The sequence below is a fragment of the Pongo abelii genome, chromosome 5 (genome assembly GCF_028885655.2).
Source record: "Pongo abelii isolate AG06213 chromosome 5, NHGRI_mPonAbe1-v2.0_pri, whole genome shotgun sequence".
NCBI lineage: Eukaryota > Metazoa > Chordata > Mammalia > Primates > Hominidae > Pongo > Pongo abelii.
In genome coordinates this window covers 36,062,053-36,089,830 of record NC_071990.2, presented here as the reverse complement: position 1 = coordinate 36,089,830, position 27,778 = coordinate 36,062,053, and the positions used below count along the sequence as shown (strand labels likewise).

Here is a 27,778-nt window from a genome sequence, read left to right as displayed (position 1 = left end):
GCACATTTTTGAGGCTTTTAATAAATATTGCCACCGGGCGCGGTGGCTCATGCCTGTAATCCCAGCATTTTGGGAGGCCAAAGCGGGTGGATCACGAGGTCAAGAGATTGAGACCATCCTGGCCAATATGGTGAAACATCGTCTCTACTAAAAATACAAAAATTAGCCAGGCGTGGTGGCGTGTGCCTGTAGTCCCAGCTATTCGGGAGGCTGAGGCAGGAGAATCACTTGAATCTGGGAGGTGGAGGTTGCAGTGAGCCAAGATCACGCCACTGCACTCCAGCCTGGGCAACAGCAAGACTCTGTCTCAATAAATAAATAAATAAAGCAAGCCTAACTTATCTGGACAACTAGCAGAATGGTTGGACTGTTTTTGTGTATACACCAGTGTATGAACAGGCCTGTTATGAATCGCTAGTTTGTGCCCTGCCCCCTCCCCACAGGAATATCGTTATAATTTGCATATTGGATTACTGGTGAGGTCATAAACTTGTTTTCATAGATATTTGCATTTTTTGATTGTTTATGTAAATTGTCCAGCTTTCTGTTGGAGTGCTTCCGTATTTGATGACTTGGTCAGGACTCGTTATATACTAGAGATAATTTGTTATTTTTTGCTTCATACACTTGTCTAGTTTTTAATTTACTTTTCATTTTTATTTGTGATAGTTTTTAGTGTTATTCGTCTTTCCCCACCTACACGTGAACTACATAAATTGTTCTAGTTAATTTGTTTTAATTGTGCAATACTTAGAACACAGTGTTTTCATAGTGTTAAAATGTAACCTATTGGAATCCATTAAACCAGTTTGTTCACCAGACTGACCAACCTAGGCAGGCCCTCCTACATCTTGTTTTAAATATATGGACCTAGAATTCCCAGAGTTGGGGGAAACCTTAGTGCTGTTACAGGAGAGCTTGTAGCTATCTCAAAAGAGCCAACAAACTGGTGGGTTTACAACCCCCTTTAATTCTGAATTTGCTCTGCGTGTCCACAGGGAAACTATTTAGCTGCTGCAGAGCAGTCCCAGCTTGTAAGTGGACTTCGTCACTGCCTATTCTTTTCTTTTGAAACCTGTACTCTTACCAGTTTAGCCTTATAAGCAAACTGCTTTGCCCTTAGATTATTATATCACAGAAAATTTGTGATTTGCTGATAATTGAACTTTAAATTTGCTTTAAAATAAGGCCTTATGGCCAGGTGCAGTGGCTCACACCTGTAATCCCCACACTTTGGGAGGCCAAGGCAGGAGGAACACTTGAGCCTAGGGATTCAAGATCAGTCTGGGCAACATTGTGGGACCCTGTGTCTATAAAAAATTTTAAAATTAGCCAGATGTGTTGGCTGGCACCTGTAGTCCCAACTACTCAGGCTGAGGCAGGAGGATTGCTTGAGCCCAGGATTTCAAGGCTGCAGTATGCTATGATCACGCCACTGCATTCCAGCCTGGGCAACAGCATGAGACTCCATCACTACAAAACAAAAAAATTTTTTTTAATAAGACCTTAAGGCACCAGAGAAGCTTGAATAGTCAGTGCAATTTGGGAGTTAGCAAAGCATTGGTAAGCATAAAGCTCTTACAAAATCTTCAGACTATTAATATAGAAAAGTGACTATAAACCAGAGGCCAACTGGGAAGGAAGTTTTTTGTGTGTTGCTAAAGACATTTAAGTTGGAGGTTTGGGAAGGTAGATTGCAGTAAAGTAAAAGTTAGAGTTTAAAAACGTGTAGGCCGTGTGCGGTGGCTCACGCCTGTAATCCCAACCCTTTGGGAGGCCAAGGCAGGCGAATCACCTGAGGTCGGCAGTTCGAGACCAGCCTGACCAGCATGGAGAAACCCCATCTCTACTAAAAAAAAAATACAAAAAAATGAGCTGGGCGTGGTGGCGCATGCCTGTAATCCCAGCTACTCAGGAGGCTGAGGCAGGAGAATCACTTGAACCCAGGAGGCAGAGGTTGTGGTCACCCAAGATGGCGCCGTTGCACTCCAGCCTGGGCAACAAGAGCAAAACTTCGTCTCAAAAAAATAAAAACTACATGTGTAATATGCATTTATCTTTAAGTCCTCGCAAAAATATTAATCCACACCAAGTCCTTATGATACAAGAGAAATATCCCAGTTTAAAGGCCAGGACACTTGAGATAATGTTAAGTGTTTAGAAATTTGGGGCCGGGCACGGTGTTTCACGCCTATAATCCCAGCACTTTGGGAGGCCAAGGCCGGTGGATCGTTTGAGGTCAGGAGTTCGAGACTAGCCTGGCCAACATAGTGAAACCCCATCTGTACCAAAAATTTAAAAATTAGCCAGGCATGGTGCTGCACACCTGTAATCCCAGTTACTTGAGAGGCTGAGGCAGGAGAACTGCTTGAACCTGGGAGGCGGAGGTTTCAGTGAGTGGAGATCACACCACTGCACTCCAGCCTGGGCAACAGAGCAAGACTCTGACTCAAAAAAAAAAAAAAAAAAAAAAATTTCAGCCAGAGAATTAAGCAAGTTTACTTCAGTATGTAGTTGTGTTTACAGGCTGCACCATTTCTTGTAAAGGGAGGACAGTTTCTAATACATATGATGTTCAATTTGATTTTATACCCTTCCAAGTTCACTTTTTAAAATAATAATCTCTGCCTGTTGTCCTTAATTTAGATCTAGTTTTTGCCCATTTTAATACAATAACAAGCGCTGCCCTCCAAATGGCAGAATTAGACTGTTTATTGAAGTGCATCAGCTGCCTGCCATTTGAGCTATGTTCTTAATAGTTGTGCCACTAAGACGTGATTGTTTGCATTGGTTGCTTTGGATTCACTAGGATAGAGGAGAGAGTGGTTGATATTGGAAATAAATTTAGTAGACCTTATTATAAATCCTTTGAAGACAGATGACAAAAGTGAGATGGGTTTTCAGGGTTGGAATCCTTAACCATTCATCTTCATCAGCTTAATTTACAACAAAACAAACATGTATCCATCCACATATAAGGATACCAGAATCTAATCTCTGCCCTGATAAAGCATTCTGATAGCCAGGTGTGGTGGCTCAGGCCTGCAATCCTGGCACTATGGGAGGCTGAGGCGGATGGATTGCTTGAGCTCGGGAGTTCAAGACCAGCCTGGGCAACATGGCAAAACCCCTATCTACAAAAAAGACAAAAATTAGCCAGGTGTGCTGGTGCATGCCTGTAGTCCCAGCTACTTGGGAGGCTGCGGCAGGAGGATTGCCTGAGCCTGGGAAGTCGAGGCTACAGTGAGCTGTAATCACACCACTGTACTCCAGCCTGGGCAACAGAGCAAGCAAAACCCTGTCAAAAAAAAAAAAATCTGATAAATGCCCATTTCCACAGAAAATTTAAGTAATTGTGAAAACCTTTAAAAAGGCCCCTGTGATTCCCACCTGTTGGTATTCATATAATCCATTTGCCTTCAGTGTGGGCTGAACTTTCTTCTGTTAGAATAGGGCAGAAGCAATGGGATATCACTTCTGAGACAGTTACAAATGGTCTGGCTTCTGCCCATGAACACTGCCTTGCTCTCCTTTCAAACCCTTATTCTGGGAAACAAGCTGCCATATGAGTAACCCTAAGGAGAGGCTAACAGCCAGCAAAGAACTGAGACCCTCCAGCCCAACAAACTGTGAAAAACAATCCTGCAAACCACCACTGAGCTTGGAAGTGGATCCAACACAATTGCAGCTTGTGAGAAACCTTGAGTCAAAAACACTTAGCTAAACCTTGTCAGGATTCCTAATCCACAGAAACTGAGATATGTATGTTGTTTTAAGCCACTGCATTCTGGAGTAATTTGTTAAGCAGCAGTAGGTAACAGGATTGTCACGAGCACTGAGGATATTCTTCAGGTTCACATTTCACCTATAAATGACTGGCCCTTCCTATTTTGACCATATCTACTCAGGGCTGTCAGTGAAGCTTGAGCACCATAACTGACTCTACAGAACAGCCCGAAGCAGAGAGAGGCAAGCCAGAGTAAGAAAAGAATAAGGTTGACTTCATAAGAGGAGTGCTGACATTACTGATTTTTGTTTTTCTGTTTTATTTTTTGAGACAGAGTCTCGCTCTGTCACCCAGGCTGGAGTGCAGTGGCACAATCTCGGCTCACTGCAACCTCTGCCTCCCGGATTCAAGCAATTGTCCTGCCTCAGCCTCCCAAGTAGCTGAGATTACAGGCACCCGCCACCATGCCCAGCTAATTTTTGTATATTTAGTAGAGACAGAGTCTTACCATGTTGGCCCGGCTGGTCTCGAACTCCTGATCTCAGGTGATCCACCTGCCCTGGCCTCCCAAAGTAACTTTTATTTTATATGCTTTCAAAGATTAATGAGATTTGAGATGCCTTTAAGAATTTAAAGATAAGCAATGGCAACAAAAGCCAAAACTGACAAATGGGATCTAATTAAACTAAAGAGCTTCTGCACAGCAAAGGAAACTACCATCAGAGTGAACAGGCAACCTACAAAATGGGAGAAAATTTTCGCAACCTACTCATCTGACAAAGGGCTAATATCCAGAATCTACAATGAACTCCAACAAATTTACAAGAAAAAAACAAACAACCCCATCAAAAAGTGGGCGAAAGACATGAACAGACACTTCTCAAAAGAAGACATTTATGCAGCCAAAAAACACATGAAAAAATGCTCACCATCACTGGCCATCAGAGAAATGCAAATCAAAACCACAATGAGATACCATCTCACACCAGTTAGAATGGCAATCATTAAAAAGTCAGGAAACAACAGGTGCTGGAGAGGATGTGGAGAAATAGGAACACTTTTACACCGTTGGTGGGACTGTAAACTAGTTCAACCCTTGTGGAAGTCAGTGTGGTGATTCCTCAGGGATCTAGAACTAGAAATTCCATTCGACCCAGCCATCCCATTACTGGGTATATACCCAAAGGACTATAAATAATGCTGCTATAAAGACACATGCACACGTATGTTTATTGTGGCATTATTCACAATAGCAAAGACTTGGAACCAACCCAAATGTCCAACAATGATAGACTGGATTAAGAAAATGTGGCACATATACACCATGGAATACTATTCAGCCATAAAAAAGGATGAGTTCATGTCCTTTGTAGGGACATGGATGAAATTGGAAATCATCATTCTCAGTAAACTATCGCAAGAACAAAAAACCAAACACTGCATATTCTCACTCATAGGTGGGAATTGAACAATGAGAACACATGGACACAGGAAGGGGAACATCACACTTCGGGGACTGTTGTGGGGTGGGGGGAGGAGTGGGGAGGGATAGCATTGGGAGATATACCTAATGCTAGATGACGAGATAGTGGGTGCAGCGCACCAGCATGGCACATGTATACATATGTAACTTACCTGCACATTGCGCACATGTACCATAAAACCTAAAGTATAATAATAATAATAATAATAAAAAGAAAAAAAAAGAATTTAAAGATAAATCCCTTGAAAAGAGCTGATAAAACGTTAACTATGTATCTGAACCAAAATCATTCCGGTTATTAGATTGAATTCTGACTTTCAATGACGATAAAGCACAAGATGAAATACTGAGTCATTTGACTCATAAAAAGATTTGCAGATCCCTCCCCAGCACTGGTCATTAGTAAACATCAACTCCTACTTTTGTGAAACTCACTGTTCCTGGCAGGAACAAGGTGTGGGTTATAGGCAGATGCACCTTAAGCCCCCTAGCAGATTCTGCAGACCACTAAAGTTGCCATTTCAGTGAAATATTTTGAGAATAGACTTTTTTTTTTGAGACAGGGTCTTGCTCTCTTGCCCAGGCTGGAGTGCAGCGGCGTAATCATGGCTCACTGCAGCTTCAACCTCCCAGGCTCAAGTGATCCTCCCACCTCAGCCTCCCAAGTAGCCAGGATTACAGGTGTGCGCCACCATACCCAGCTAATTTTTTGCAATTTTTGTAGAGATGAGTTTTTGCCATGTTGCCCATGCTAGTCTTGAACTCCTGGCCTCAAGTGATCCTCCCACCTCAGCCTCCCAAAATGCTGGGATTACAGGCGTGAGCCACTATGCCTGGCCAAGGATAGACTTCTGGAAATTTTTTTTGTACCTCTTCAAAAAGCAAATTATGAGATAAACGATAGAAAAGTCACTAAGCTACAGAATTTGTCAAATTTTGTCATTCATCAAGCTTGCGTAAAGTAGATACCTGACTGTGAATTAATTTTTTTTTTTTTTTTTTGACACGGAGTTTCACTCTTGCTGCCCAGGCTGGAGTGCAATGGCACAATCTCGGCTAACTGCAACTTCCGCCTTCCAGGTTCAAGCCATTCTCCTGCCTCAGCCTCCCGAGTAGCTGGGATTACAGGCATGTGCCACCACACCCGGCTAATTTTTTATTTTTAGTAGAGACGGGGTTTCACCATGTTGGTCAGGCTGGTCACAAACTCCCAACCTCAGGTGATCTGCCCACCTTGGCTTCCCAAAGTGCTGGGATTACAGGCGTGAGCCACCGTGCCTGGCCGACTGTGAATTAATTTTATCAACAAAAGAAAATATGAATGTCCAGGCTGGGCAACATGGTGATAACCTGTGTCTACAAAAATTAAAGATTAGGCCGATGTGGTGGTACACACCTGTGGTCCTGGCTACTTGGGAAGCTAAGGCAGGAGGATTGCTTGAGCTGAGGAGGCCGAGGCTTCAGTGAGCTGTTTTCACGCCACTGCACTCAAAACATATATACAGGCTGGGCGTGTTGGCTCACGCCTGTAATCCCAGCACTTTGGGAGGCCGAGGTGGGCGGATCACGAGGTCAGGAGATCGAGACCATCCTGGCTAACATGGTGAAACCCCATTTCTACTAAAAATACAAAAAATTAGCCGGATGTGGTGGTGGGGGCCTGTAGTCCCAGCTACTTGGGAGGCTGAGGCAGGAGAATGGCATGAACCCGGGAGGCGGAGCTTGCAGAGAGCCAAGATCGCACCACTGCACTCCAGCCTAGGTGACAGAGCGACACTCTGTCTCAAAAAAAAAAAAAAAATACAAAATTAGCCGGACGTGGTGGCACATGCCTGTAATCCCAGCTACTCGGGAGGCTGAGACAGAGAATCGCTTAAACCTGGGAGGCAGAGGTTGCAGTGAGCCAAGATCGCGCCATTGCACTCCAGCCTGGGCAACAAGAGCGAGACGTCTCAAAAAAAAAAAAAAAAATATATATATATATATATATATATATATATATATACACACACAAATGTGATCATTCTCATAAACTAGCTGCCGTGGACCGAGTGACAAGATCAAATCCCATTATGGAAGTTCCCACCACCAATTTAACTGTGACAACACAGGGATACTCATTCCTAGTGACTGAGCAAGTTGTCACAGTGCATTGGCCAAACACACAGCTGACAGCCAAAGATAGGAAAACTGTTCCCGTATCACTGATTGGTTGATCAAGCAACAAGATTCATCTGTTCAGCTCTTTACCCACACTTCACCTATGAGAGAACAGCACACCCAGGTAGTTTCTTTACTAACTAAATAGACAAGGACCAGAAAAAACACCTTTTCCTCAGAATTGTTCACTGCAGACAATCAACAAAATCCTGTTTTTATGCACCACCCCCCAGGGAAGAGACAGCCTAAAGAATAGATTTTGGTCTTGGCTTTTGCTACAATGAACTATTACCTAAATTGAATTCCCCTTTGGAGGCCAACTGAAGATTAACCATTTAGTAGCTGGTCCTCCGTATCTGTGGGTTCCACTAAGCAGATTCAATCAACCACAGATGTAAAATATTCAGGAAGAAAAGCCAGTAAAGAATAACAATACAGGCCGGGCACGGTGGCTCACACCTGTAATCCCAGCACTTTGGGAGGCCGACGCAAGCAGATCAGTTGCAGACCAGCCTGGCCAACATGGTGAAACCCCATCTCTACTAAAAATACAAAAATTAGCCAGGCGTGGTGGCAGCCACCTGTAATCCCAGCTACTCGGGAGGCTGAGGCAGGAGAATTGCTTGAACCCGGGAGGCGGAGGTTGCAGTGAGCTGAGATCATGCCACTGCACTCCAGCCTGGGCAACAGGACGAGACTCCATCTCAAAAATAAATAAATAAATAAATAAATAAATAAGCCAGGCATGGTGGCACATGCCTGTAATCCTAGTTATTCAGGAGACTGAGACAGGAGAATTGCTTGAACTCGGGAGGCAGAGTTTGCAGTGAGCTGAGATGGCGCCTTTGCACTCCAGCCTCAGCAAGAGAGCGAGACTCTGTCTCAAAAATAAATAACAATACAACAACAAATACAAATTAAAAGCCACACAGTACAAGTATTTACATAGCATTTACATTGTATTAGGTATTATAAGTAATCTAGAGATGATTTAAAGTATACAGGAGGATGTGCATAGGTTATATGCAAATACTACGCTATTTTTAGCTGAGGACTTGGGCATCCATGTATTTTCGCATCTACAGGGGATCCTGGAACCAATCCCCCTGTAGATGACTATATGCCAAATCCAAAGTTTTTGAAAAAAAAAAGTCATCTATTCCTATAACAAATTACTTGAACATAAGTAACACATTTCTGAAGCTGGTGGCCAGTTCCGGTTGAGTCAGTGCGGGCAGCATAAGGAAATGTGATATTTGGTTCCCGGGAGGAAAAAAGTCTCCAGAGATTTTAGATCCTATCACCCACTCTTCATAAAACTTCCCGGTGGATGTTAAAGGATTCAGGTTCTGATGGCCCCTCCATTCCTTACCCACCTCTGAGCAGCAATAAGAAAACAAAATATGAGAAGGGAGAAGCAAAACAAAATATGAGAAGGGAGAAGCAAAAGACCTCCTACACCTCACCCTAAAAATGACCCAGCACACATCCAGCCACCTCTTCAGTAGCTCTCTTAGAGCTGGTTGGGCATTTGTGTGTGTGTGTGTATGCTATCAGACACAGACCTGGGAGGGGAGGCCCCTAGAGATGGACCCATTTAGCCCTCTTGCCTTACAGAGGAGAGGCCTCAAGAAAGTGAAGCGATTTGCTGCTGTGCGGAACTAAGAAGAGGACTTGGATCCCATCCCCAGCAAGTGAGCACTCCCTGCACTGCTCAGCCTCTGAATATCTCTGAAGTGGGTCACTGCAGTTCTGCTTCCCCAGAAAGAGTACAGTAGGAGGTCTTGTCTCAGGAGACTGTCCAGTTTTAGTGTTATAATAAAAGGCTTCAGACTTCAGGCCTATAGCAGCCAGGAACAAGGAAACTTGGAAGAACAAGTTCTTATCTCTGAAGAATTTGATTCCCTAGTTTTCCACTGTCTGGGAAATAGATGACCTGTGGTATAAGAAAAACAAAAGAACAAAAGATTGCAAGAGTTTAAAATCTGACATTTTAAAAACCAATATAGGCTGGGTGTGGTGGTTCACACCTGTAATCCCAGCATTTTGGGAGGCCAAGCCGGGTGGATCACTTGAGGTCAGGAGTTCGAGGCCAGCCTGGCCAACATGGTGAAACCCTGTCTCTACTAAAAATACCAAAATTAGGCTCATGCCTGTAATCCCAATACTTTGGGAGGCCAAGGTGGGCGGATCACGAGGTCAGGAGATCAACACCATCCTGTCTCTCCTAAAAATACAAAAAATTAGCCAGGCGTGGTGGCACGTGCCTGTAATCCTAGCTACTTGGGAGGCTGAGGCAGGAGGATCACTTGAACCCAGGAGGCAGAGGTTGCAGTGAGCCGAGATCAGACCATTGCACTCCAGCCTGGATGACAGAGCGAGATGCTATCTCAAAAAATATCACAAAAAACAAACAAAACAAAAAAACTATGTATCAAAAATAAATAAATAAACACTTCCCTATGTATGCTCAAATTTTGACTTCAGTTCTACCTAGACATGCAAATTTCCTCATTCGTGTGTAAGATAGTACTGACTGTCATTCAAGTAAAAACTTAGGTCTTTTAAAATGTAGTGTGAGAAAAAAAAGGCAAACATAGAGGTGTGGTTGCCCTTTGATTCAGTAATGTCACTTGGGAAATTATCAACAGAAGCAAAAAGTTTTATTATCTATGATAGCAACCCTAAATGTCTAATAAACAAGGTCTGGTTTAAAAAATGGTACACCAGGCAGGCGCAGTGGCTCATGCCTGTAATCTCAACACTTTGGGAGGCTAAGGCAGGAGGATGACTTGAACCCAGGAGTTCGAGAACATCCTGGACAACATGACAAAACATCGTTTCTACAACAAACAAAAAAAAAACAAAATTATTATAGCTGGGCAGGAGGTATGTGCCTGTAGTCCCAGCTATTCAGGAAGCTAAGGTGGAAGGATGACTTGAGCGCCAGTAAGTTGAGGCTTCAATGAGCTGTGATTGTGCCACTGCACTCCAGGCTGGGTAACAGAGCAGGACCCTGTCTCAAAAAAAAAAAAAAAAAAAAAAAAATTGTGGTACACCAGTGCTGTGGAGTTTCTGGCTTTGAAAAACCTAAATTAAAAATATTGCAAAAACATAAAAAAGAGAGCTGAGCACGGTGGCTCACGCCTGTAATCCCAGTACTTTTGGAGGCTGAGGTGGGCGGATCACCTGAGGTTGGGAGTTCGAGACCAGCATGACCAACATGGAGAAACCCCATCTCTACTAAAAATACAAAATTAGCCGGGTGTGGTGGCAAATGCCTGTAATCCCAGCTACTTGGGAGGCTGAGGCAGGAGAATGGCTTGAACCCGGGAGGCGGAAGTTGCCATGAGCCAACTTCATTGCACTCCAGCCTGGGCAACGAGAGTGAAACTCCGTGTCAAAAACAAACACACACACACACACACACAAAGGTTATGCTCTAATGCTTTTTTATGCAAAGCGTGATTCCTGTTTGAGCAGCCTGTCACCCAAAAACTGGTTAGAAATGCAGTTTTCTACTGAATCAGAATCTGCATTTTTTTTTTTTTTTTTTTTTTTTTTTTGAGACTGAGTCTCGCTCTGTCACCCAGGCTGGAGTCCAGTGATGGGATCTCAGCTCATGGCAACTGCTGCCTTCCGGGTTCAAGCGATTCTCCTGCCTCAGCCTCCTGAGTAGCTGGGATTACAGGTGCATGCCACCATACCCAGCTAATTTTTGTATTTTTGGTAGAGATGGGGTTTCCCGATGTTGGCCAGGCTGGTCTCCAACTCCTGACCTCAGGTGATCTGCCTGCCTCAGTCTCCCAAAGTGCTGGGATTACAGGCATAAGCCACTGCACCCAGCAGAATCTGCATTTTAACAAGATTCCCAGATGACTGTATGCACACTGAAGTTTGAGAATCATGCTCTAATAAGTGCGGGAGGTGGAGGTGACAATTTTATGTGTGATTATTTTTAAAGTATATGTGGTCAAGGATTGGAAGGTACTTTGCAAAAATAAAAACACCTTAAATGGAGCTAAACCCTTCTTCCCACACAAAGTGCCTGGTCGGCTGTAGGTCCTCAAGACAGCTGTTAGGGAGGTAACACTGTTGTGAGGGTTTCTTTTTCTTTTTTCTTTTTTAAATTTTATTTTATTATATTATTATTATTTTTTTTTTTTTTGAGATGGAGTCTCGCTTTGTCGCCCAGGCTGGAGTGCAGTGGCACGATCTCGGCTCACTGCAAGCTCCGCCTCCCGGGTTCACGCCATTCTCCTGCCTCAGCCTCCCAAGTAGCTGCGACTACAGGTGCCCACCAGCACACCCAGCTAATTTTTTGTATTTTTAGTAGAGACAGGGTTTCACCGTGTTAGCCAAGATGGTCTCGATCTCCTGACCTCATGATCCGCCCACTTCAGCCTCCCAAAGTGCTGGGATTACAGGTGTGAGCCACCACGCCCAGTCCTCTTTTTCTTTTTTAAATGCATTCCTGAATGTTCTTGTTAAATCACATTTAACAAATGTTTGAAAACTTAAAAGATAAATGAATATGTTGCGCTTCTTTTTAAACCAGACATTAAAACTGGTTAACTTACTGTTTTTCTTTTTGCCTCGGCTATCAAGAATCAGAGCTAAATTTAATACTCAAGACAGTAATACTATTAGCCTAGTTTTTTTGAATGTTTGTATTTCTCTCTATGACTTTTATTTTCTATTTTATTAGGTTTTCTAGTATGTTTCTTACAAATCACTTAAAAATTATTTCTGAAAATAAGGGTCCAAATTACAATAATGACTTCTAAAAACAGTCTGTTCTTGTGTGCCAGGCTCCATAAAACATGAATTTGTAAAACTAACCACCTGCCTGTTTGAAATTATTTCTTCTTTCCCTGATCTTTTTCTGCCTTTCAAGACACAAGTAAGGCCAGGTGCGGTGGCTCACACCTGTAATCCCAGCACTTTGGGAGGCGGAGGCAGGCAGATCACCTGAGGTCAGGAGATGGAGACCATCCTGGCTAACATGGTGAAACCCCACTTCTACTAAAAATACAAAAAATTAGCCAGGCATGGTGGCACGCACCTGTAATCCCAGCAACTCTGGAGGCTGAGGCAGGAGAATGGCTTGAACCCAGGAGGCGGAGGTTGCAGTGAGCCAAGATCACACCATTGCACTCCGGCTTGGGCAACAAGAGCAAAACTCCGTCTCAAAAAAAAAGACAGGTAAAACTAAAGGCTTCCTGTTTGCTCCCCAGTGAAGGTCTCAGAGGCCAAATAGCTCCTGCCCCAGTGGGGTGTTGTTCTTCTCTCCCCGAGCAGCGTTACAGCCTTACAGCCCAGCCCCTGGTGTCCTGCTGCCTGAGGATTCGGTAAGGAAGCAGAGAGCCCCAGCCCTTCTAAGGGCACGCAGACCACCCTCCCATAGAATTACTCACCGAGCCCCAGCCCTTCTAAGGGCACGCAGACCACCCTCCCATAGAATTACTCACCGACCCTTCAGCTGCTTCACACCTCCTCTGTAATGAAGGAGAGAATAGTATACGTTACTACCAAGTCTCGTTTTCAGGATAATTTCCTGCACACTACTCCATCTCCAAACTACATCAGATTCCTCTTACTCTCAAGAAAGCTTGCACTTTTTTGTTCATATCATTTATCAGCTTGTAACTGTATCGCATGATTGTCTTCCTTACCAGATCATAAGCTCCAACTTAGATTTCCCTCAACCACTGTACTTCCAGTGCCTGAAGGCATTGTTCGGCAGCTGAAGCACATTAGCTGTTATTGGTTGGGCAGATGGGTGATATAAAAAATGAATATGGCCCGATGCAGTGGCTCACACCCACAATCCCAGCAATTTGGGAGGCTGAGGAAGGTGGATCACTTGAGGCCAGGAGTTTGAGACCAGTCTGGCCAACAAGGTGAAACCCCGTCTCTACTAAAATACAAAAAATTAGCCAGGCGTGGTGGTACGTGCCTGTAATCCCAGCTGTTTGGGAGGCTGAGGCAGGAGAATCGCTTGAAACCGAGAGGCGGAGGTTACAGTGACCCCAGATCGCGCCACTGCACTCCAGCCCGGGTGATGATGGGGCAAGACTTTATCTCAAAGAAAAAAAAAAGTGAATATGCTGGAAAGACAGAAAGGAGACAGAACTATCAGATCTGCTACTGTGGCATCAAAAAAAAAAAAAGGGAGAACTAATTTATTAATCACCTGCAATGTGCAGGCATTGTTAGTGCTTTATATATACTATGAGATCCTCAGCACAATCCTTTTTTTTTTTTAATATAATTCACTAACAAGCTGGGTGCAGTGGCTCATGCCTATAATCCCAACACTTTGGGAGGCCGAGGTGGGCACTAGGATTCTGAGACCAGCCTGGGCAACATGGTGGAACCCCATCTCTACAAAAAAATTTTTTTTAAAAAGCCAAGTGTGGTGGTATGGGCCTAGCTATTTGAGAGGCTAATATGGGAGGATCACTTGAGCCCAGGAGGTGAAGGTTGCAGTGAGCTGAGATCGTGCCACTGCACCCCAGCCTGGGTGACAGAGCCAGAATCTGTCTCAAAAAAAAAAAAATATATATATATATGTATATATATATATATGGCTTTTAGTATATTCACTAGATTGTGCAACTATCATCACTAATTCTAAAACATTTTCATCACCCCAGAAAGAAACCCTGTGCCCATTAGCAGTCACTCTTGTTTCCCCTCCTTCCTAGCCACCTCCTAATCTGCTTTCTGTCTCTATGGATTTGTCTATTTTGAATATTTTATAGAAATCGAATCACATATATACAAATGGAAACCAGTCTTTTGTGTCTGGTTCCTTTCATTTAACATGTTTTCAAGGTTCATCCACATGGTAGCAATTCTTACTACTTCATTCCTTTTTATGGCTGGATAATATTTCATTGCATGGATATACACATTTTGTTTATCTGTTCATCAGGAGATGGAATATACTAAAAACCACTGAATTGTATTCCATTTTTTGGCTACTATGCTGCTATGAACATTTGTGTATAAGTTTTTGTGTGAACATTTGTTTTTAATTTTCTGGTGTGTATACCCAATAGTGGAATTACTGGGTCATATGGTAACTCTGTGATTAACCATTTGAGGAACTGCCAGGCTGCTTTCTGCAGCAGTTGCAAAAGATTTGCATTAGCAGTAAATGAGGGTTCCAATTTCTCCAGTTGCTCACCAACACTTATTATTATTCACCTTTTTTATTATAATCATCTTAGTGGGTGTGAAATTGTATCTCAATGTGGATTTGATTGGCATTTTTATAATGACTAATGATGTTAAGCATCTTTTGGTGTGCTAATTGGCCATTTGTATATCTTCTTTGGAGAAATGTCTATTCAAATCCCTTGCCCATTTTAAGCCTTGGGTAATCTGTCTTTTTATTGTTGAGTTGTAGGAGTTCTTAATATATTCTGGATTCTAGGTCTTATCCAATTATAATTTGCAAATATTTTCTTCCATTCTGTGGGCTGTCTTTGACACTTTCTTGATGGTGTCTTTTGAAACAAAAAAAAATTAAATTTTAATGAAAGCTGCTTTATCTATTTTTTTCTTTTAAGACTTTTTTTTTTTTAGATGGAGTCTCACTCTACTGCCCAGGCTAGAGTGCAGTGGCACATTCTCAGCTCACTTCAAGCTCTGCCTCCCAGGTTCACACCATTCTCATGCCTCAGCCTCCTGAGTAGCTGGGACTACAGGTTCCCACCACCATGCCTGGCTAATTTTTTGTGTTTTTAGTAGAGACAGGGTTTCACCGTGTTAGCCAGGATGGTCTCGATCTGACCTCGTGATTCACCCACCTCGGCCTCCCAAAGTGCTGGGATTACAGGCATGAGCCACCGCATCTGGCCTCTTTCAAGATTTTTATAGTTTTATATTTGCATTTAGGTCTTTGAGTTAATTTTTGTATATGGTGTGAGGTAGGGGTTCAATTTCATTCTTTCACATATAGAGATCTGATTGTTCTAGCACCATTTGTTGGAAAGACTATTCTTTCCCCTATTAAATAGTCTTGGCATCCTTGTTGAAAATCAATCAGCCATAAATGTTTGGGTTTATTTCCTTTTTTTTTTTTTAGATGGAGTCTTGCTCTGTTGCCCAGGCTGGAGCACAGTGGTGCAATCTCGGCTCACTGCAAGCTCCGCCTCCTGGGTTCATGCCATTCTCCTGCCTCAGCCTCCCAAGTAGCTGGGATTACAGGCACAAACCACCAAGCCTAGCTAATTTTTGTATTTTTAGTAGAGATGGGGTTGCGTCATGTTGGCCAGGCTGGTCTCAAACTCCTGACCTCAAGTTATCTGCCTGCCTTGGCCTCCCAGAGTGCTGGGGTTACAGGCATAAGCCTCTGCACCCAGCCCTACTAGTTCATTTTTTCTTCCCTTTATAGAATCCTCAACGGATCTGGAACCTAGGCCTTTCCCTGACCCAGGAACTATAGGAATCTACCCTACTGTGATGGGAAGAAATCTCCTTCTCTCCTCCTTGGCCCAGCTCTTTCTAGTAATTTGTTTTCTTTTTCTTTTTTTTCTTTTTTTTGAGACAGAGTGTCGCTCTGTCGTCCAGGCTGGAGTGCAGTGGCGCGATCTCAGCTCACTTGAAGCTCTGCCTCCTGGGTTCAAGAGATTCTCCTGTCTCAGCCTCCCGAGTAGCTGGGACTACAGCTGCGAGCCACCACACCCAGCTATTTTTTGTATTTTTAGTAAAGATGGGGTTTCAGCATGTTGGCCAGGATGGTCTTGATCTCTTGACCTTGTAATCCACCCATCTTGGCCTCCCAACGTGCTGGGATTATAGGCATGAGCCACCGTGCCTGGCCTGTTTTCATCTTTAACCACATAACAGGTGGTTATCCTTCTCTCACCCCCAAAGAAGGATGAAATGTTTCCTATCACTTCCTTATGGAGCAGTGGGCCCCGGCCTTGGCAAGAGGACCTGACTTCTGGACTCTTCTTTGCCACTGCCTTTCTGGGAACTTCTGAGTGACTCTCCCTTTTGGGCTTCAAGTTCCTCATGTGGGAAGAGTCCTTGGTTATAGTGGACAGAGGAGTTTGGCTGCTCTTTCTAATCCGAGGGCTAATGTGAAGACAGCTATGGGGAAAAGAGACTGGAGAGGTCCCTGAGGTGTAACAGGTCCACAGTGATGGCCACCTGCTGAGATCAGGCATTTGGGGATTCACAGGGGTGCAAGACAAGCCTTGCCCTTGACTCGGGGAAGAAATTCTTGCTTTGAAAAAGTTAGCCCAAGACAGGCAGGGGAAGAGCCCGATGAGAAACAGAAGCGAAAGGCACCCTAGGAAGAAGGGAGTAATGGGAAGCAATCAGGGAGGGCTTCCTGGAGGGTGTGCTTAGGCCCCAAGGATCAGCTACAGCTGACTTTTATGACTGACAGGTAGGATTTTGATGGGAGGGAATTGAAACAGGACGAACATTACGAGAATCCCAAGGCTGCTGTTCCTCCAGGGATCTCAGGCTCCCACCAGCTGCACTGCAGGAGCTGTCACTTCTGCACCCTCATTGGCCTGTTCTCAAGGTCGTACTCCCTCTCCAGCAACTCATCTCCTGTTGTTCCCCATCTCCACCAACAAACTCCCAGGAATATTACTTCGAGACCCAGCCTCAGTGCCTCCTTCTAGGGGAGACCACACTTAGCCCCCAAGGCTGGATTGCAGCTCTCTCCCCTATAGCCTCTGAGAGTGTAGAGGGATGAGGGGGATATTCCTTTATCACAGATCGCCTTATCACCTGCTAGCTTGCAACCCTCCACTGGCCTTTGATTTCAGGGAGGACAAGGGGTGTGTCTGATTAGTCTTGGTGTCCCCATACCTTGGCCAGGGGCCAAGCCTTAGAGGACTGGCTAAGATGAACCCCCACCCACATCCCAGGGTCTCCAGGCAGGGGACACCATTGTGGAGTTGGATGATTACCAGTTCCATCTGCCTTGTAGTCGTCAGGGAGGAGCTTGTCCTGCCGGTAGCCCAACACGAAGGCCAGAAAGGAGAGGATGAGGGCGTCGCCAATGCTGAGGATGGCCAGCATGAAGGCCCAGCGGATGGTGCAGTGGCCCAGCGTGTACTTGCCCGTCTGCTCCCCACACATGCGCCGCACCTCACTTGAGTCCCAACCGTCAGGGTAGACCAGGCAGCCAATCATTAGGCCTGTGGCTGAGGGGGAAGGAGGGGTGCAGATGGCATCAGGCAGAGTGTGCCCAGCCTGCTACCTCCCCCACCTTGCACTGCTGTTATGTTGTCACCTCCCTTCTCCTTCTGTTAACAGCCTCAGGAGGCACGAGAGGCAGCCTCTACCATCCTTCTTGCAGAACACAGGTGAGAAAACTGAGGCTCTGAGAGTTAAAGCAACTGGCCCCTGAGACCCAGTAGTTGGGGCGGAGGCAGAGCTGAGCTCCTCAGCCCAGGCAGGCTCTGCCACCACACCAGGTGGTCCTCCCAGGCCCTCAGCCATTCTCACCTTGGACACAACCAGGCACCACCTACCCTGGCTTCAAAGCCCTCCAGGATCTGGTCCCAGCCCAAAGAACTCATCACTGCTGAGATGTACATTTCTTTGTACTTACAACATCTGTGAAATAAGCTCAATAAGAAAACATCTAGCCTGGGGGCTGTGGCTCACACCTGTAATCCCAGCACTTTGGGAGGTCGAGGCGGGCAGATCACCTGAGGTCGGGAGTTTGAGACCAGCCTGACCAACATGGAGAAACCCCGTCTCTACTAAAAATACAAAATTAGCAGGGAGTGGTGGCTCATGCCTGTGATCCCAGCTACTGGGGTCACAGCTTGGGCAGGAGAGTGGCTTGAACCCTGCAGGCAGAGGTTGCGGTGAGCCAAGATCACACCATTGCACTCCAGCCTGGGCAACAAGAGCGAAACTCCGTCTCAAACAAAAAAAAAAAAAAAAGGAAAAAGAAAAAGAAAGTGTCAGGCCATGGCCGGATTATCAGTATATTTTGTTTTTATAGTGCATAGAGTAACAGTGTGTCCTACAACTCAGGTATCTTAGATTTAATGAATATAGGAAGGCTTTCCAGACTGTCCCTGGCTGCTTCCTTCAAAAGCCTTCCATTCAAGCAAACAGGTTTCCTCCTCACTCTTACCCAGTACAGCATAGTCCAGTTGCTACACGTCCCTAAATTTAAGAATCCCCTGGAGGCTAGGTGCGGTGGCTCGTGCCTGTAATCCCAGCACTTTGGGAGGCCGAGGCGGACGGATCATCTGAGGTAGGGAACTTGAGACCAGCCTGACCAACATGGAGAAACCCCATCTCTACTAAAAATACAAAATTAGCTGGGCGTGGTGGCGCATGCCTGTAATCCTAGCTACTCGGGAGGCTGAAGCAGAATTGCTTGAAGCCGGGAGGTGGAGGTTGCGGTGAGCCGAGATTGCGCCATTGCACTCCAGCCTGGGCAACAAGAGCGAAACTCCATCTCAAACAAACAACAACAAAAAAGAAGCCCCTGGAATCTTTAATGCTGATTCCTTTGCATATAACCTATGCACAAAAAAATAAGGTAAAATGCTAGTTCTGGCCAGGCCCAGTGGCTCACGCCTGTAATCCCAGCACTTTGGGAGGCCGAGGCAGACGGATTACAAAGTCAGGAGATCGAGACCATCCTGGCTAACATGGTGAAACCCCGTCTGTACTAAAAATACAAAAATTAGCCGGGCATAGTGGTGGGCGCCTGTAGTCCCAGCTACTCGGGAGGCTGAGGCAGGAGAATGGTGTGAACCCGGGAGGCGGAGCTTGCAGTCAGCCGAGATGGCACCCCTGCACTCCAGCCTGGGCGACAGAGCGAGACTCCATCTAAAAAAAAAAAAAAAAAATACTAGTTCCTAGGTCATGGTTGGGTTCAATATTCCCTGTTTTCAAAATCACTCTTCCAGGTGATTTTCTCAGTAGGAAAAGCTGGGAAACACTAGACTGGGCTGCCTGGATTTCAAACCCAGCTTTCTGCTACCTAGCTATGTGACTCAGAGCAAGCGACTTAAGCTTTCTTTTTCCTTTCTTTCTTTTTTTTTTTTTTTTTTTTTTTTGAGACAGAGTCTCGCTCTGTCGCCCAGGCTGGAGTGCAGTGGCACAATCTCGGCTCACTGCAACACCCGCCTCCCGGATTCAAATGATTCTCCTGCCTCACCCTCCCGAGTAGCTGGGATTACAGGCATGCACCACCGCGCCCAGCTAATTTTTGTATTTTTAGTAGAGACGGGGTTTCGCCACGTTGGCCAGGCTGGTCTCGAACTCCTGGGTTCAAGTGATCCGCCCGCCTTGGCCTCCCAAAGTGCTGGGATTACAGGCGTGAGCCACCGTGCCCAGCCATACTTAAGCTTTGTTTGCCTCAGTTTCCTCATCTATAAAATGGAGATAATAACCCCAACCTTCCTGTTGTGGTTACAGCGAGGTTCAAATGAGTTAATACTGGAAAAGAGTGTAGAACAGTGCCGGGCACAGACTTGGCACTCCATAAGAGTTGACTGTGAGAGTTATTATCCCACCCTGTGCCTTACTTGACTTATTATTTACAGCTAAAATTTCTGTTGCCCCCACTTTCCCCTCACTTCTTCCATCCCTTTCCATCAAACCACCCCCTCACCTTAGCTTTGCTGGGGTGAAGCACAGACAGGTGACATAATCCAGGATGCAACTGGGGCAGCCAGCCCCAGGCACAGCTGCCCCGAGGGCAGGGGGTGCTCCCCTTATCTGTGCTGCTTTCCCACAGGTCTGGAGGCTCTCTAGTCCCAAGGTTGTACCCTACTCAGGAGCCCCTCAGAGAAGCACCTCTTCGGGCCTAAAGTTACTTTCCCTGCTCCCAGCTTGTTCTACAAAGAAGGTCAGGAGGTCAAACAAATGCACAGTAAATGGAAATTTCAGGGTCCCACCTCCCCACCTAAATGTATCATGCTTCCTTCGATTTTTTTTAGGAGAAGCTTATTTAGATAGTTCTTTATAGATCACAAAATACTTCATGTACCATCTTGACTGTGGCCACCTTTCTGTGGAGTGGGCTGGCTGTTAATATCCCCATTTTACACATTAGAAAACCGAGGGCTCAAAGAAACCAAGTGACTTACCAGCCATCCAGTCATCCAGCTATGACAGGGCCAAGGCCTGAATTCTCCATTCCTGACTTTCCTGACTTCAAAGTTTATTCCCTCCACCCCCAGAACATGACATCTCTCCCAGGGGCTGAATGTAATTAGTGATGACATTTCAGACTTCCTACGTGTTCACTGATAAACTAAGTGTTCAGGAAGATACCCACCGTGGAGGAGAGGGAGCCATCCACAGCTCCGTGGTGAAACCTATGTAGCCAGCCCTTCCCCGACTTGATGTGAGTCCAGCCCTCCAGTGCCTGGCAGGGCCCCTGGCTTCAAGGGCAGAGGTGAAGGTGGGAAGGAGCTGCCCTTCCAGGCTTTGCATTCTCTCCATTACTTCCTCCTGTGGCCCCTCCCCTCCTGCACCATCTTCCTGTGGGGGCTCCGGAAAAAAGCCCAGGGCCTCTGACCTGGAAACAGGGTGCTGGTGCCACAGTCCCCTGTGAGCACTCCACCTGTCCACCCACGGTTCTGGGGACAGTGGATGTCAGCCCCAGTTGTGGCATCTCAAGGCTCTAAGTAGCAGCCAGCACAGTGTTCTCAGGCCGGGTTATTTACCCTCTCTGACTTCCGTCCTGTCGTCTGTAAAGTATCTGACTCATAGCCGCACTGTGAGGATTAAGTGTGATCATTTACAGAAAACGCTTACTAAGATGTCTTGTACATGGTAAGTGGCCAATTAATGTTAGTCACTGCTATTATTATTGACATTGGAGTCAGACAGAAGCCACTTCAGTGACATGGATGCCATTAGAGCTGCTCACGAATATTCCAGGTGCAAGGCAAGGTTGTACTTCCTTGCTCCGCTCTCTTGAGGTTAAGTGAGGCCATCTGCCTTCCTCTGGCCAATGACATGTGAGCAGAGATGTATGTATTTCCGGGCCACAGCACTTAGCTGCAGTGGGAGACCTCCCAGAGTTCCCTTCCCTCTGATGCGAGGACAGCTGATGGTGACTGATGCCCCTAGTGAGGGTCCCAGGAGACAGCAGTGAGAGCCAAGCCCTCACCGATCCCCAGTTGACACGGACCATAAGCAAGAAATACATAAACCTTTGTTCTAAGCTACCAAGATTTGGGAGTGGTTTGTTACTATGGCATCACTTCTCATGCTCACTGATAAAGTTGTTTTTGGTGTTTTTCTTTTCTTTTTTTTTTTTGAGACGGAGTCTCACTCTGTCGCCCAGGCTGGAGTGCAGTGGCGTGATCTTGGCTCACTGCAAGCTCCGCCTCCTGGGTTCTCGCCATTCTCCTGCCTCAGCCTCCCGAGTAGCTGGGGCTACAGTCGCCCACCACCAAGCCCAGCTAATTTTTTATTTTTGTATTTTTTTGTATTTACAAAAATGTGGATTTTTTTTTGTATTTACAAAAATGTATTTTTGTATTTACACATTTTTGTATTTACAAAAATGTGGGCAGGGATTACCCCCTGTCCACAGGGCAGCTGTGCCTGGGGCTTCCCCAGTTGCATCCTGGATTATGTCACCTGTCTAATTTTTTTGTATTTTTTTGTAACACAGGGTGTCACCGTGTTAGCCAGGATGGTCTCAATCTCCTGACATCGTGATCCGCCCGCCTCAGCCTCCCAAAGTGCTGGGATTACAGGCATGAGCCACCATGCCCAGCCTGTTTTTTGTGTTTTTCACAGGTACTGAGCACCTACCATGTGCAAGGTGTTTTACATGCATTCTATTATCCCATCTTCACAGAACCCCCCTGAAGCAGGTACTGCTGCTATGTTCTACAGATGGGGTACAGTGGAATGTTTGTTCCCCCCAGAATTCCTGTGTTGAAATCCTAACCTCCAGTATGGTGGTGTTAGGAGGTGGGGCCTTTGGGAGGTGATTAGGTCATGAGGGTAGGGCCCTCATGAATGGGATTGGAATCCTTATAAAACAGACCCCAGAGGGGATGGGGGGCAGCTAAAGGTTGGTTAATGGATACAAAAGTATAGCTAGATAGGAGGAATAAGCTCTAGTGTTCTCTAGCACTGTAGAGTGAGTATAACCAACAACAATCTGTTGTATATTTTCAAATAGCTGGAACAGCAAATTTGAAATCGTCCCAACTCAACGAAATGTTTTAAATGTTTGAGGTGATGGATATGCTAATTACCTTCATTTTCTCAGTGGGAAAAGCTAGGAAACATTAGACCAGGCTGCCTGGATTTCAAGCCCAGCTTGTATACATGTATCACAATATCACACTGTAGCCCATTAATATGTACAATTATTATGTCAATTAAAAACAATAATAAGGCCGGGCGCGGTGGCTCACGCCTGTAATCCCAGCACTTTGGGAGGCTGAGGTAGGCGGATCGCCTGAGCTCAGGAGTTCCAGACCAGCCTGAGCAACATGGTGAAACCGCATCTCTACAAAAAATACAAAAATTGGCTGGGCGTGGTGGCATGCACCTGTAGTCCCAGCTACTCGGGAGGCTGAGGAGGGAGGACCACTTGAGCCTGGGAGGTCAAGGCTGCAATGAGCCATGTTCATGCCATTGCACTCCAGCCTGGGTAAAAATAATCATTTTTGAGACCTTGACTCAATAATAATAATCATCAATGCAAATAAATAAATAAAAGGGACCTCAGAGAGCCCTGTCATCCTCTTTTCACCACGTGAGGACATCAAGAAGTCAGCAGTCTACAGCCTAGAAGAGGCCTTCACCAGAGATCTCGTGCTAATGCCATGCTGGCACCCAGATCTCAGACCTCCAGCCTCCAGAACTGTGAGAAATGAATTTCTGTTGTTTTAAGCCTCCTAGTCTATGGTAATTTGTTATGGCAGCCCTGACTAAATAGAACTAAGTAAAACTGACTAAGACAAGAGGTTACCAAGACTCAGAGAAGACAAGCAGTTTGGTCTACCTGTGTTTCTAGGAGCTGGGACAATTCTCAGCCTATACCTGGCACCCAGAAGCCCAGTTAATCTTGTTAAGCTGCAGCCCCACATTGCCCAAGCATCAGTCCTCCCTGCCCCTGCCCCCTCCCTGCTCCCAGGCTTCTTGGCAAGGGTACTAATGAATGGATATATCTCCAGCTGCTGGATATGGGACCCGCCCACTCTGCATCTCTCCCTTTGGCTCATTTCCCCTTCCACAGCACAGCAGAATGGAACATGACACCAGTCTTGCCTTCCCTAACATAAATGTTGCATGAGATGGCACCTGGCCACCTCTGCTATCAGTGTCTCCAGCTTTTCGACCCAGATAGTGTCTGACTCAGATGGCCTGGCAACCCCTCCCCCTCCTGGCACTGCCTGCTCACACATGGCACCTGTTGGGGGATGTTTCAGGGAAGGGGGGTTTGCAGATAGCCCTGAGAATGAGAGAGATGGTTGTGTCTCCAGCATCCCATAACCCTGATAGGGAAGAAGAGCTGGCAAGCATATTAGGGTCTATTTCACTCCTCTTTGGCATAAAACTGCTAAATCTTCATTTTCCCTTTGTTCATATATATATATATATATATATATATATATACATAAAATGAATATATATTAAATAATATATATATATTCAACATTTTTATTAACCCAGCTAATTTTTGTGTTTTTTGTAGAGACACGGTTTCGCCATGTTGCTCAGGCTGGTCTCAAACTCCTAAGCTCAAGCAATCTGCCCACCTCGCCCTCCCAATGTGCTGGGATTACAGGCCTGAGCCACTGCAGCTGGCCTTATTATTATTTTTTATTGATATATATATTATTATTTATTATTATTTTTAATTTATATATATATATATATATATATGAGATAGGGTCTCACTATGTTGTCCAGGCTGGTCTTGAAGTCTTGAACTTCTGGCCTCAAGCAATCCCGTCTCCTTGGCCTCCCAAAGTGCTAGGACTACAGGAATGAGCCACTGCGCCTGCCCCCACCATCATTCTTGACATGGCCACCACCTACCTTGCTCCCCACTGCCCACCCCTGCCCCGGCCTCTCTCTTATCATACAGAGAACAGGGAGGTGGCGAGGGGATTTGCTGGGAACTCTGAAGCCATGTGAGTAGAGTAGCCTGGGTGCAAGATTTGGAATCAAAGGTGTAACCCTTCCTACTTGTATGCTCAAAGACAAGTTACCCACTAGGGGCCTTCTTTGTAAAATAGAGAAATACCCACCTCAATGGGTTGTGCTGGGGCTCCTCCAGATAATATATGTAAAGATATTTCATAAATCATTATACTTATGTAAATATGTGGCTCAGTAAAAACATCTTAGGAATAGATCTAGTTTCTTAGGAACTGCTGCCTTAATTCTTCCAGGTCCTCAGTTGCCTGCTGATTTGCTATAGCCTTGGCCAAGTCTGGTCTTCTCTCTCAGCAGCAGATTCCTCATCTATAGTTGGGGGTTGGATATAGCTCTCTGGGGTCCCCTCCAACTCTGCAGTCTTGAATCTGCGTGTTTGGTGGTCTGGGACTCAGATACCTGTTTCAGTCTCCCTCTTAAAGATGACAGCACTTCTCATTCTGACCAATGAGATGGTTTCACTCTAGTTTCCAGCCCCCAGCACTACTCCTGGACATCTCACTGACATGGACAGTTTGTGCGTGGCCCCTGAGGTGCGCAGGGACCAAGGTACCAGAGGCTGCAGCATAAGGTCTTAACCCTCTTCCTGGGCTACAGAGAAGAGCAAGACCACTTGGCACAAGGACCAAGAAGCCTTCCTGAGCTAGGAGCAGGAAAAAGGAACAGGGAGGTTTTGCCTCAGGGCACAAGTAGCTGCCTACCCCACAGTTTTATTTGTTTTATTTTATTTATTATTATTATTATTTTTAGAGACAAGGTCTTGCCATTTTGCCCAGTCTAGTCTCAAACTCCTGAGCTCAAGTGATGCTCTCTCCCAAAGTGTTGGGATTACAGGTGTGAGCCGCTGTGCCCAGCCCCCACATTGTTTTAAAGGACCCTAGGCCAGGTGCTGTGGATCACACCTGAAATCCCAACACTTTGGGAGACTGAGGCGGGCAAATCGCTTGAGCCCAGCAGTTCGAGACCTGCCTGGGCAACATGACAAAACCCCATCTCTACAAAAAATACAAAAAAATTAGCTAGACATGGTGGTGCACACCTGGAGTCCCAGCTACTTGGGAGGCTGATGTGAGAGGATCACCTAAGTCCAAGGAGGCTGAGGCTGCAGTCAGCTGAGATCATGCCACTGCACTCCAGCCTGGGCCAAAGAGTGAGACTCTGTCTCAAAAAACAAACAAACAAACAACAGCAACAACAAAAGGACCCTAAATAGCTTCCTCTACCTCACAAAATATCACTCCATTTGCTGCCTTAAGTATAAAATCCCATAATCAAGGAAAAAAGACTTTCACTCCACAATGAAAGAGGGGACTTTAGATGAAAGTTTCTATAGGCAAGGTCATACCCTGCATAATAGTAACACTCGAAAATCAGCAAGAGACCTTAGAATCTGACAGCAGTTTGGAGTGGGAGAGAGAGAATGAGACAGAGTTCTGGGCACTCTTAAAAAGAACAAAAGCCCAGAGGTGGGAGATGAAGGCATCTAGAATGTGCTTGACTGGTGTCACTACTTTGTGCTAGGGTTGAGTCCTGTTCCCACATGGCCAACAATGGAAGCTTCCTTCTTTCTCTCTCTCACAGCTGCAAAAACTGATGTGATGGCCTGGGAGTCAGGACCGGCAACTGTGTGCTCCTGGGCAAGTCACTTCCCCTTACGGATGAGGTTCTGGGCTCAGATGAGGTTCTGGGCTCAGAATCTCATCTGTAGGATGAGAGGGTTGGACAGCTTGATCTCTAAGGTCTTTTCTGCCTCTGCATTCTAAGATTCTCAACTCCTCAGAATCTTCTGCAGAGCACTGAGTAGGACTGCGCTATAGGAGAACAGCTAAATTTAAGGCCCAGAGCCCCGGCAGAGGGTGGGATGGTGCAGCTGCAGCTGTGGCCCCGGGATGGGCCCCTGCCTGCCCTCCCACCATCCCTGCTTACCCGCAGCCAGCTGCATCCATGCACAGATCTTATAGACTGTGGCCGTGTTGCAGATGAAGAACAGGCTGAAGCAGATGATAGAGCCAATGATGAGGAACATGCCCAAGGCCACAAAGAACATGGCAGTCTTGAAGGCTTTAGAGGGGATGGAGGAGAAGTCTAGGGGACCGCCCTTGCAGATGAGCTCGGAGGACAGGACGTTACCCACGCAGTAGGAGAAAAGGCCGAAGTAGCCCGCCTGCGGTGTGTTGACGCTGTCGCCGATCCAGTAGGGCTGGATGAAGAGGGCCATGACCAGCACGGAGAAGCAGATGGTGAGCGTACCCCACATCACGCCCACGGCCCGCGAGTTCCGCACATAGTTGGTATGGTAGATCTTGGCTGCCTCCTGGGCCGGCAGCAATTTCACCATGGTGAGGGCAGCAGGCCCTGGGCTGGAGTCCCGTGGGCTGCAAATCCGTGGCTTTGTGGATGGAGGCCTAGAAGCAGGTCACTCCCCAGCGGGGTTTGGGGAGGAGGCTGAGGTCAGGGCACCAGGTGAGGTCCCTTCAAGGCAAGGGGAAGAGGCTTAATAGGACAAGGACAACCTTGATTTGGTCAAGGGAAGCTTGCCAGGTGCCTGTGTCCGCTCTAGCCGAGGCTGTCTCCAGTCTCCTGCCTCCTCCCAAGCCCACTAGGGTCTCGGGCCTGCTGGCGCCGCCCTGCCAGTCTCCCTTCCCGGCTCACGGCTCCCGAGAGCCCCGCCCCCCTCCTCCGTCCGCGGAGGGCGCCGTTTCAGCACCGCGGCCAGCGCCCCGGGGTTCTGGGCGAGGGGCGGGGCCTGCAGCAGAGGCGGGGAAGGGGCCGAGCTCCCACTACAGGCCCCCGCCCCGGGGAATCGGAACGCCGTTCATCTTCCTGAACCGAGATGACAAGAATTGGGAAGGTGGGGATGTGACTGACACGTTCCTACTGCTCAATTCCAGCCGCAAAAACGCTTTCCTGCCGCAAAAGCGCTGTCCACATCCCATCCCACCCCGCCCGTGCCTGGCTCCCTAGTCGTCTTCCCAGAAGCTCCAACTCCACCACTCCGGAGGTCAGCAAAGCCTTTCCTGGTTGCCTTCTGGTCACTGGTTTTTCGTCCTTAGCATTCAGTCAACGATTTCTAAAAGCATACTATGTGTTAAGGTTATGTTGGAGGACATCTAAGCAAAACCACAGATAAAAAAGACAGGGCCCCTGTCCTCAAAAACAGTGAAATATTTACATATATAATATATGTATATATGTAGTCTATATAAATATATATATAAAACGCCTGTATATGCAGACTGATTGTGTGATAACAGAAG

The 27,778-nt window shown here is 46.2% G+C and overlaps 1 protein-coding gene across 1 annotated transcript; it reads right to left on the bottom strand.

The window, feature by feature from the left end:
• Positions 1-12,839: 12,839 nt before the first annotated feature.
• Positions 12,840-27,141, bottom strand: LHFPL5 (LHFPL tetraspan subfamily member 5). The gene is made up of 3 exons (XM_054558758.2): positions 26,448-27,141; positions 17,315-17,551; positions 12,840-12,868 (listed from the first exon to the last, which is right to left on the bottom strand). Exons 1-3 carry the CDS (start codon positions 26,857-26,859, stop codon positions 12,858-12,860), a joined length of 660 nt encoding a protein of 219 aa, XP_054414733.1. The 5' UTR covers positions 26,860-27,141; the 3' UTR covers positions 12,840-12,857.
• Positions 27,142-27,778: the final 637 nt, after the last annotated feature.